This window comes from Rhinoraja longicauda, chromosome 1 (assembly GCF_053455715.1).
Source record: "Rhinoraja longicauda isolate Sanriku21f chromosome 1, sRhiLon1.1, whole genome shotgun sequence".
Lineage (NCBI taxonomy): Eukaryota > Metazoa > Chordata > Chondrichthyes > Rajiformes > Arhynchobatidae > Rhinoraja > Rhinoraja longicauda.
In genome coordinates, this window is record NC_135953.1 from 27,258,853 (window position 1) to 27,271,117 (window position 12,265).

Here is a 12,265-nt window from a genome sequence, read left to right on the forward strand (position 1 = left end):
TTTTATTTTGTTATATTTTAATGTGCACAATGGTCATCCCAAACTCCCTGTTGCCAGCATTTCAACTACCCTTCCCATTCCCACAATAACCTGTCCACCTTTGGCCTTTGCCACTGCTAGGGTGAAGCCCAGCAAAAACTAGTACAGCATCTTATATTGCACCAAGGTGGTCTACAACTCAGTATGATCTATGAATTTTCCAGCTTCAGATAACCCCTTGCACTTCATGTTAACCCCTTAACCTTACCTAACTCCCTCACCAATCCATCTCATTTTGTTACTATCCCACCTTCTGCTCCCACACCCCACTGGACCATTGAATCCTTGTTCCATGCCCCTACTACCCACATAATTCATCCACTGGCTATCCACGCCTATCTACTTTGAATGTAACTTAGATGTATCTACTTTTCTAAGTAACTGATGCGCTTCGATGCTGAGAACTGAGGGCGGTATGGTGGCGCAGCGGTAGAGTTGCTGCCTTACAGTGAATGCAGCGCCGGAGACCCGGTTTGATCCCGACTACGGGTGCTGTCTGTACAGAGTTTGTACGTTCTCCCCGTGACCTGCGTGGGTTTTCTCCGAGTTCTTCGGTTTCCTCCCACACTCCAAAGATGTACAGGTATGTAGATTAATTGGCTTGGTAAATGTAAAAATTGTCCCTAGTGGGTATAGGATAGTGATAATGTGTGGGGATCGCTGGTCAGCGCGGACCCGGTGGGACGAAAGGGCCTGTTTCCGCGTTGTATCTCTAAACTGAACTAAACCCTGCTCTTTGTATCTTCCCCTTTGCTCGATCTATTGTGGTTGAGTTTGAACTGATTGTATCTATATAGGGTTTATCTGATCTGTTTGGATAGCATGCAAAACAAAGCTTTTCAGCGTATCTCTATATACATGTGACAATTATGAACCAAAACCTAAACCTGCAAAGTGTGTGACAGAACAGGGTGTCATTACTAAAAATCAAAAGGGTTGGCATGAAGGCTGTGAACAAGCCATCCAATCCTGCTGGATCTAAAGGACTTTTATCCTGAGCCATAACATCACAGATCATGGATAAGAGAGGGTAGCTGAAGAAAAATTAAGAGAAGTCATACAGATACACTACAAACATTGTGCAACTTTAGTTTAACTAATCATATCGTTTTTTTGTACAAGCAGAAATGATCAAAAGAAACTTCAAAGGACAGTCAATTCAAATCCTTACCAAAGATAAAAGTTGCCAGCAAACGTCCAAAGAACCAGAATTAAATTAAGACTAGGCCCCAAACACAAAATGACTAAGATCAGGGAACACGACTAAATGTCATGAAGCATGTCTGGGACATAGTAAGAGAGCAAATGTTCAAATTGCACAGATATATCAAAAGAAATAAAATGCCAAAATTATTTGTGGAAACGTCGTACAAAAACACAACAGCACTATGTTAAAAATCGCACCTTAGCATTTACATTACTGACCTCTAACTGTGTTAAAATTATTATTCATTTTTTAAACACAGATACAAAAAAAAGCATAGACTTTGCATCGTTAAACATACTAAAACATTAGATCCATGATCAGATATTAATCCATGACTGAAAAAGTGAGCAACAATCTATCTGCCTATGTATAAAAAATATAAGCCTTTATATTGAGAGCAAGATGCGACAGATGTTCAAATCTGGAGCAAAGAACAAATCTGCTAGAGGAACTGAGCAGGTCAAGCAGCATGTGTTGGGGAAAAAAAAAAGAGTTGAACATCAAAACTGCTTTTCTAATGTGATAATGCCCAAATGTTTTATTTTTGCATAATGTTAATTGTAGGATAAACATCGACCAGGATAGCTCATTGATTTATGGCGGCACGGTGGCGCAGCGGTAGAGTTGCTGCCTTGCAGTGTCGGAGACCCAGGTTCGATCCTGACCACGGGTGCTGTGAGTCCAGAGTTTCTACATTCTCCCCATGATTGCTTGGGTTTTCTCCGAGTTCTTCAGTTCCGTCCCACACTCCAAAGACGTACAGGCAGGTAAGTAAATTGGCTTAGTAAATGTAAAAAATTGCCCCTAGTGTGTGCAGGACCGTGCTAATATGCGGGGATCGTTGGTCGGTGTGGACCTGGTGGGCCGAAGGGCCTGTTTCCGTGCTGTATCTCTAAACTAAACAAACTAATTCATCTTTGAAAAAGAATCCTGGAATGTTTTATTCATCTGAGAGACCAGAAGGGCCTTAAACATCTCATCTAAAAAAAACGCAACTGGGTTAATGCAGCATTGGGGTGCCACCTTGAATTTTGTGCTTTGGAGTAGGATTTTAAACCACAATCTTCTGATTCATGGTGTCCATTCATTTTGAAGGTGAATAATTGTGCCCAAGGAGTCATCTTTAACATAATAGAAACTGCCAGACAATCAAATAATCTGCCAATGCAACCTAAAAGACTATAAAAAGGACACAAGGTGCTGAACTCAGCAGATCAGGCAGCATCTTTACAGAACATGGATAGGTGATGTTTCGGATCGAGACCCTTCTTCAGACCCAAAACATCACCTTATCCATGTTCTTCAGAGATGCTGCCTAACCTGCTGAGTTACTCCAACACTTTGTGTATTAATCAATAACTGCAGTTCCTTGGTTCTACTAAAAGACTATAAACTGCTTTGCCTTTTGACACAAGTTCAGTGACAAATGTATCGCAACATAATTATTTGGTGTGTAAGTGTGCGAGCTTTGTTCTCTAGGGATAACAGTCTGTAAGGGTGGGAAACCAAAGGTCATCCACTCTCTCCATCATCCCTACACCGAATTTCAATCTTGGCTCATGAAAGCATTTAAATACATCTTTTCATACACTATGTCGTGTCAACTATCGATTGGTCCTTTCAAAAATTCATAGTTTTGATTCAGATCGTGGGAGAGTGAATACTCGATTCCCCTTACGGAAAGGAGATCTGATTTTTCCTGCCGCCCCCTACATTCCTCAGGGTAAACATTAATGTCATTAACCATTGTACGAATCTGAAGCAAGACAAACCCAGCAGTAGGTTGCAGGAGCCCACCTAAAATTTCACATTAGCAACAGGGAAGGCCACGCAGCTCATAATTAGAAACAATTCTTCAGGTCAATGTAGCTTTGGTTTTATCCCAAACCAAGTTATTATCACTTTGGTGCAAAATAATCCAATTGAATGGAGGAAATATTAGTTCAAATTACCACATTCAAGTCGCTGAAGTATTACGCTGAAATGATTGGTTCTAGTTGTGAATAACCCACATTTTCAATTTTAAACATGCATTCGTTACTTCTATTAACTAGAATAGGAATCTTGATACTTAATTAAATTACATTTGCAACTTTCCATTTCTGAAGATGCCATGGTTTTGCCTCCTCCTTTTTCCCCGTTGTTCCAATCAACATCAGAATTTTCAACATTGACCACGCTAAGTGTGCTAATTCTGACTTGTCAACATAAAACATTGCAACAAAGCCATCTTACTTGGACAAAAGAGGTTACGTTTCCATGTGAGAGGGGAGAAAAAGACTTGATTAATGGTGTTGCTCTTATGAGGGCTTAGCCAAAAAGCTGCCAGCAAGGTTTTTTTTTGCAGTAAAAACAAAGAATAGCACAATTGAAAGCCAGCTCCAAAGTCAGCTAAATCAGAGTGGATTTGCCTCTGCAGACACCACCAACTATGGTGGACTTCTGATTAAGAAAATTCCCACAGGATGCTGAAAAAAATGATAAAGGGCATTTACGCTCACTACAAATTTGTTGGTTGCACCCCTGAGCACCTACAATCAATATATTATGGCATCTCAATTATTTGGAACAAAACAGTAAGCAAACCTCCAGAACTGCAGAAAAAACAAAACTATTCAAAAGTCAAGACAACGTGTACAAAACATCTTTAAGAAACACTTGTATTTTTGCAGCTAAATTGCAATGTTAAACCCACCAGGCCAAGTAAAGCTGTCAGAACCTTTTGAAATTCAAAATGAAAACCCTCTGGGCTACCCATATGCAGTTCTATGCAATTGCTCATACAATTGTTACTTAGGGCCTGCCAAATCTGCCAGCCTGACTTTTACACTTACAGTGCAACAATCAAGGAACAAACAACAGTGAGCCATCTTGCTCCTTGTAATTACTCAATTTAACCCTTTCCAAGACCAAATAGGCACCCGGGCATTATTGTTAAATTTAAGCTAAAATTAAGACTTTTTACAGCAAATAAGTTTATTCAGATCATACTTTCCCCATGCAAACCTTCAGCTCAATTCTTCAATTTAAATATTTGGGAAAACTTGCAAAAATCATCTTTCACATTTATGCTGTTCCATATTAGTGATGTTTTTATTATTGTACCTTTGCTAATACAGCATAATTGTATAACAAACATGATGTAACAGGCGATTATCAAAAAGAGTAATGTATCACTTCCTGAAAATGGACAGATTCAGTTACAGAACAGATTGTAGCTCAGAAAGAAGAAGAAAAACTAATATTCTGAAATGAAACAAAAACACTGCTTCATCAGAGGGGAAAATACATTATGAAATAACGGAAACTACACATCTATTAAAAGGTATAGCTAAAATCATCTCCAATCAATTAAAATATGAAATTTACCAACATCTTTTGTTTTAATCACTTTGAATTGAATGTATTCAGTTTTAAAACAATTTTTTATTACACATTTCAATATACTGTATATGGAAATCAAAAAAGTCAGTTATCCTTCTGTACAGTAATCATTGTGGTCACGATATTTAACTGCTCTCTTTCTACAGGATAATAACAAAATTCCAATTCGAACTGGTGTCAATTAAGTTATTTTACTAATCAAAATGTGTCTTCCTATACTTTTCTATAACAAGCAGGCCAAAAAAATATATTTGTTCCCGCTGATTTCACACAAAGCCAAAATATAAATAAAACATTCATACAAGTCATTCATTTAACAGGAACCGTCGGCATCCCATCCTGATCCAGAAAGAATAAGTGAATCCCTGCCAAATAAAAAGCTGAAATTGTAATATAGTTATCTTGATCATTCAACGATAACATTTATAAGTATCAGCAAAATGGTGTTTCTTTGAAAGGCTTTGTATTACTTTTAACAGCATATAATACTGTGGACTTTAAAAAGTAAGGACTTTTAACATGAATGGAGAAAATGTAAATACACCGCACCCGAAAATGAATCTGAAATACAACTAGTCACCAATTTTGAGAGAAAAATCCCAATAATCTTCCACTAAATAAGTTTTTTTTAAAAATATATACTCCAAGGGCAAAAACAAACCTCAGAGGCTTGCGGAATTAATGTTTTTTGTGCAAATGATGTTGGGGTGGGAAAAGAAAATATATATTTTTTTCTTTTCACCTATTTCAGAAACCCATATATCCAAAACTACATACAAATCACATAAAGACAGAACTCCAACAGCACCTTTCATCACAGCTCTGATTTTAAACTAAAATGGCGCATTTCAGCAAATAATAAATTTCAAATTACAACTTAACTGTTTATGTATGCACAATTTGGGGTAGACGAAGGAGTGGGAGGGGCGCAGGTGCAGAGGTTTAAAGAGGGGATTGACCGATCCATAAACAAGAATTCTTATCAATAACCTCAATATGATAAGGCGGGGGGGGGGGGGGGGGGGGGGGGAACTAGAGCTCCAATGATTACAAACCTAACATATAATTGATGTCTGCTCTTTATGCACCATTCAGATATTATATCACTATTCGTTACGACTCTCAATGTTGTAATTGTTTACATTAGATTCGACACATGCATAAAGCATTTGTTTACTCAATCAGTACCAAAATCCATTGATAAATTATTTACCATAACACGCAACATTTCCATTCATTTTTAACAGAAAAAGATCTATCAATTTCAGGTCAATGTTGCATTAAATACAGAGAACTAAACAGTGTGAAAAACTAAATTGGTCAACTGTTTTTCAGAGACCATAATAAGAAAAAATATTCTAATTAAATTCAAATCCCAATACTGCATCACAATGTTACACGATAAATCCAATGACCTCCAATATACAATGGAATTGTGCTGTTTGAAGCAGCCTTTTAAACTTCTGATTATAGATGTCAGTTACAGTTTTATTTGATTCAAATATTTATTATTTGTTCCTAATCATTTTAAAAGCATTCAACTGCTGTGGTTCAAATTAATGAGAAACAATCACAAAATCTGGATTTCCTGCAGCCATCTGAAGATTTGAGAACATACACTGTTACCTATGAATTGATATTACTTAAAGTATGTCAAATTTGCGTCAGCTTGTAAATTATTTGTGTACAAAAATTATATCGTCCTTATGTACCATGTTTATTTTCATCCATACATTAAAATATACAGCTCTTCCTCTTGGACTTTATTACAACACCCTCTTGTATTTTGAGTGAATCAGGTATGAAATGAAAATTCCCACCCATGGTTTAAAAAAAAGCTTACAACAAAAAGTGCACCGTGTATTTATAAACTCACTTTAAAAAAAAAAATGTTTATTCAACGTTGTAAATGCCAGTGAATGTTACTACTTTCATTCAAAACAAAGCTAAAATAATTCCTCAGATTTCTAAAGCATGCGCATGTAGCAAGTATTCTGTTGAACAACGAATTTCTAAGTGGCAGGTGTTCTGTCATCTAACCAAAACTTGATTATAGATACTTTCTTTACAATTCAGCTATCATTTATAGCAACCGTGGAAATCACTATGGTCTCAAAGGTTGAAATGAATCAATTCTATTAGCCTTGAAAAAAAAAAGCTAAATCCATCGGCTGGCTCTCAAGTTATTTCCAACATTTGTACACATACCTGACAGGAAGCATCCCTGTCTCCCTGCCCCACCCCCAAAACTAACTTCATTGAATGTCCAACAATTATTTTTTTGTTTAAAACATCAAAAACAGAATGTACCACATTCACATCTTTTCTATGCTGATTCAAAGGCTTCGGCAATTGAAAGCAAGATTTTTGTAGCAGTACGAATCAACCCCGACTCAAATTCAAAACAACTAAACAGCTGAATAATCGACCTGCTAAATCTGCAATAGTCGACTCCTGTTAATACCGTGAGGAAGCACCGTTACTTAAACGTGCGAGATATGCAGTTGATAAGCGATTGCCTTCAACCGCTTTAACAAGACAGGTCAGAAGAGTGGTCCAAGTTAGTTGAGACATTTGTGCCTGGCTTGAATCAATAGTTTCGTAGGAAACGAAGCTTAAAAAGCCCGAATAGCCAAATATACAAACATGAAGTAATCATTTACATACTTGAACCCCCGAAATGGCCACTTCCCAGGGACGTTGGTCCATTCTTCCCACTACTCACAGGCGGTGAAAACATCTACAAGAAATCAAATTGCAATAAAAGTGTTTTTAAAAATTGCTCACTGCCCAAAAAGTGTTTCAGATTTCCATATCAGACTTTTTAAAAAAATGACAGCATCTCGTCCTTCGCAATGCAGCCGTGGCAATTCGTTCCCACTATCAATGCTGCAATTTGTTTTATTTTAACAAAAGTCGAAGTGAAAAGTTTCGCGGCACTTCTCCGCACAGACCTTACCATAAACACGCCTGCGCCCCTTTTTCACTGGTAATGGATTTGATTACCGATTAACTCTTCGAGCCACTTATCTGCGAGCACAAACGTTAAGGAGAGAGAAAAGCAGCGAAAAAAAGGAAAAGGGTTGAAATCGCCACCGGCTATATTTCCGCCTGGCACTACTCTCCTGACCAAACTTCCGAAACCCATTTCTCAAAGAGATATTCCTCCAGCAACCATCAAACGTGCCCTATTTAAACGCGACCCTCGAAAACAATTGTTAGCACATCGCAGGATTAGAATTAAGTGGACTATTATGTGACTTGTTTATTATTTTTGAGGGGGGTTGAAGTTTCTTATTGTGGCTACATTGCGAAATGCACAGAGCATTTTGAAAGGCTAAGAGGAAAAGGGCTTCTGTCTGAACTGGCAACGCTCCTCTCTCTCTCGGCTAGCCCTGGCTGGACTCGAGTTCTTTGCCGTGCACTCGCCTTCTCACCACCTGCCATGAATGGATTCTCTTACCGCACTGAAATCCAGTAAATCGCTCAGCTCTTTGTCCGTCCCTAAGGCAGCCATTCGCTGTTGGTGATGCATTTTGACAAAATTACACAAGCCTAGAAACATGGAAAATCAGAAACGAATTCCCAAGTTTAATGTTTTATTTCTTTCGCACTCGATTTTAAAAACAATTCACCAGACTTCGAGTTGCAAAACACACGAATGCACAAACGAACAAGACGGAATCACTGTGGTAGCGGCATCATTATGCAACAGGAGGTACTTAAAATGAATGAATCCGACATCGATTCCCCCTCAAACTCCTAGGTTCCACATCTCTCGATACTAAAAGCAATTTGCTTCCAAACACCCACCAAAGTGACCACACGCATCTTCGGAACAAGAATCAAAACATCAGCACTGTGGGGTTTTTTTAATCCTTAAAAAAATTTCCCAAGTGAATAATTTGGAACTCCATTCAACCGGCTACAAAATCCAACTTTTAAGCAAAAACACTTGTCAATTTTAACCTTCCTGGCTACAAAAATATCATTCAACATGGACTTCTTTAACTACTACTCCGGTGTGGCATCATAGACCCACAAACTTTTACTGCACCGATGTGTGTTTTTGGTTTCTCTTTTTGGGGTTAAAATTACCTTGATCTCTCTTTTTGATCATCCGAAATATTGGGGTTTTGATCAAAATGCTTGAAATCCTAAACTTTTGCAGGAGAGTCACAGATGCTCCTTCTGGCCAGCGTTTATTTGTTTGGCTGATTTTTTGGAGTCGTTTCCCCCTCCCCTCTCTCTCTCTCTCTCACACACACACACCTCTCTCTCTCCCCTCTCCCTCGAATAGGTACAGTAACGAGAGAGCTTATCTTGAGGGAGGTTTCTGAAAAGTTTCTGGAAGTGTCCACACTTTGTGGAGATCAGAGCCTGTATGGGGACATTGCTACTTTCAACATCGGTGACATTTTACCAGAAAGAGCCACAATGTATCCAATCTATATCCGGGGCATTTCTGACCTTTTGTAACCCGCCGTTGCGCGGCGCTGTCTGTCTGTCTCCAACACTGCCTGAGGGTCCTCACAACTTTCTGATGTTAAAACCCACTGCAACATCTTCGCCCAGGCTCTCCCATTGCAAAAGAGACGGCTCCCTCCCCTGCTCCGGTTATGATGCATCTGGACGCTGCACCACCCCCTTCTTGTGTTGCTACAAATCCCCGCTACAATGTATCAGGGCAGCACCCGAAGCTCCATTCCTCAAAAGGGCAACTTTCTTTGCAAACGAATTGCAACTGTGTCATTTGCAACGTCCAACTACAATAAAATGGAAGCGATTCTTTCTTTTTTTGTGTGTTGTTGTTGTTGTTGTTATTATTGCAATGTCGCTGAGTGAGGGGGATAAAAAAAGGTTAATGTGTGAGTGAGATAGTAAGAGAATGGGAGGGGTTGAAGTAAGATACTTTTTGGGGGGGGGGGGGGGGGTTGCAGATGTAGGGCGGAAAAGTCGAATTGTTCCATGCGAACTGACAACCTGCGTGCAAAGGACGAGACTGGAGAGCAAAAATAAAAAGCAACCTCAACCTGAATGAGATGGAATCACAGAGATGCATTCAAAATTAAAGCCGTGTAAGGATCGACCTTCACGATGAGACCATTACAATATTTAAAATGCAAGGTTTGGGTTGCACTTGTGCAATTATATGTCGCCCCTTAAAGTTTAAGTGCAAAAAGAACGCGGACAGTACACAGAAACTGCATTTCTTTTCAAAACAGATCGGAGACACACTATTGCCAGTTCCACCTCAAGAAGCTACAAAGTTAAAGATAAAAGACAGACGAAAGCGAAACATTTGTTTCCCGGGGCTGGTGGAAGGGAGGGAGGAGAGGAGAAGGTTCCTCGCAGGAGGATTCGCCAGCAACTCCCCCTACCCAATGCACTGCACACAACATTGCTTGGATCATTCATTCGTTTTAAACAGAAACAACCATTTAACCAACCCACATGCTTCCCTTTTTTTAACGACTTCTGTATTTTTTTAAAAAGAAAGCTCCCCTTTCCCTACTTTTTATTTACTTTCTTTCAATCGAATATTTTGGTTGCTCTCTCTCTCTCTCTCTCTCTCTCTCTCTTACCCGGTTAGACTCTCGACTCATTTTTTTCCCGGTAAGTGGGTTTCTCAGGCGCAAAGTCTGCGTGCTCCGCAATCCCCGCCCCTCGGCCACATTCATTGGGGCAGGTACCTTGTGACGCCAGGCTCCAAACAGAGAAAGACTTGCCTTCAACCCCCTTGTGTCAATCAAAACTACTCGGCACGTGTTTTCACACATGTGTCAAAAGAGCCCACAGAGAACATGTTTCTGCAACCCCACTGTGCAAATTTGTAATTTTCCCCTTTTATTTTAAGTCTGTAGCCCCCTTTTGCTCTGGTATTTTATTTCATTCTTCACATGTTTAAATTATAATGCTTTATTCTTAATTGTTTACTGTATGTCGTGTTGTTACTTGCGAGCAAAGCACCAAGGCAAATTCCTTTTATGTAAACATACTTGGCGAGTAAAATTTGTTCAATGTTCAATGTTATTTCTATCCTCGTGTTAAGAACCAAGCAAGAGGAAGATCATGTAGGTATGTAGGTTAATTGGCTGGGTAAATGTAAAAATTGTCCCTAGTGGGTGTAGGATAGTGTTAATGTACGGGGATCGCTGGGCGGCACGGACTTGGTGGGCCGAAAAGGCCTGTTTCCGGCTGTATATATATGATATGATATGATATGATATCAAACCATTTTGGTTAGAAAGAAACAACTAAGTTCCTTGAATTCCTTGTATTCACTGGATTATAGACGGGTGAGAAGGGATCTTATAGAAACATATAAAAAATTAAAGGGTTGGACAGGCAGATGCCTAGATTCTAGATTCCTCGATGCAGGAAAAATGTTCCTGATGTTGGGGGAGTCCAGATCCAGGGGTCACAGTTAAGAATAAGGGGTAGGCCATTTAGGACTGAGATGAGGGAAAACTTTTTCACCCAGAGAGCTGTGAATCTGTGGAATTCTCTGCCACAGAAGGCAGTGAAGACCAATTCACTGGATGTTTTCAAGAGAGAGTTCGATTTAGCTCTTAGGGCTAAAGGAATCAAGGGATATCGGGAAAAAGCAGGAACGAGGTACGGACTTTATATGATCAGCCATGATCATATTGAATGGCGGTGCTGGCTGGAAGGGCCGAATGGCCTACTCCTGCACGTATTTTTCTATGTGATCACCGTCTGCTTCGATCTGTGTCTTTTTTACACCTTACCCTTCCATATCTCTTGTCTTCCTCTCTGCTGACTCTCAGTCTGAAGAAGGGTCTTGACCCGAAACGTCACTTATTCCCACTCTCCAGAGACGCTGCCTGCCCCGTTGAGTTACTCCAGCATTTTATGTCTATTATTAGTAAATAGACACCCTATTTGGGTTATGAAACCTAAGCACACCAGAATCAAAACTGCACTTCCTTTGCCAAACTATATAAAAAGGTGTTTCTATATTTGGAAGGGTACACCAAAAGAGAAAAAATACAAGACTTGGGCCCAAAATGTCGGCTGTCCATTTCTCTCCATGGATGCTGCCTGACCCACTGAGTTCCTATAGTAAAGATAGACACAAGTCCAAAGCCTCTCTCGGTCATGGCCAACCATGGGTGAAGCATCCTGGTTGTTGGCTGCTTGCTCCAAACCTCGGCTAGAGCAGCGTCGATGTGTGGTCGGATGCAAGCCTGGGCGATGTCATATGAAGGACAGGCTGTTGTCTATGCAGCACGTCCCCCCCTCTCCACGTCGCTGATCGATCCAAAGGAACAGCAGAGCCGTTACAGTTTGGCACCAGCGCTGTTGCAGGAGCTGCCAGAACGAGGTTGTAGACAACGACAAACTGCCAGATTTTTCTTGAGGTTTACTCCTGGAGCCTTTTCCCTGACTGGATATGGCCACAGGGCAGTGGAGGTTTTAGATCGGAGTTTTCCCTCTCCTAGATGGAACGCCCTCCCAGGCTGATGAGCCTCATCTGCCCGAGACTCGTGGGGGCGGGTGCGTCTACCTTCTTATCTATAGCACCCGCCCACTGCAGCCTTCATCTGCCTTCCTAGCAATTATGACGCTCCACTAAAGTCAGCCATCATCCTCCACCTGTTTCACCTTTGA

The 12,265-nt window shown here is 40.1% G+C and overlaps 1 protein-coding gene across 13 annotated transcripts in view; it reads right to left on the bottom strand.

Annotated features, from left to right (window-relative positions):
• The window catches only part of tcf4 (transcription factor 4), a 544,855-nt gene extending 534,570 nt beyond the window's left edge, over positions 1-10,285 (bottom strand). For 7 of the 13 annotated variants that reach the window (XM_078422834.1, XM_078422676.1, XM_078422766.1 and 4 more), the window contains exons 1-2: positions 8,094-8,195; positions 7,298-7,370 (exon numbers count right to left, since the gene is read on the bottom strand). In XM_078422834.1, the coding sequence (XP_078278960.1) occupies positions 7,298-7,370; positions 8,094-8,195 (175 nt within the window). Of the gene's footprint in view, positions 1-7,297; positions 7,371-7,589; positions 7,661-8,093; positions 8,196-8,728; positions 9,036-9,100; positions 9,176-10,215 lie in introns of those variants that run through there. The other 6 variants (XM_078422070.1, XM_078422156.1, XM_078422328.1 and 3 more) reach the window with 6 other exon arrangements.
• Positions 10,286-12,265: the final 1,980 nt, after the last annotated feature.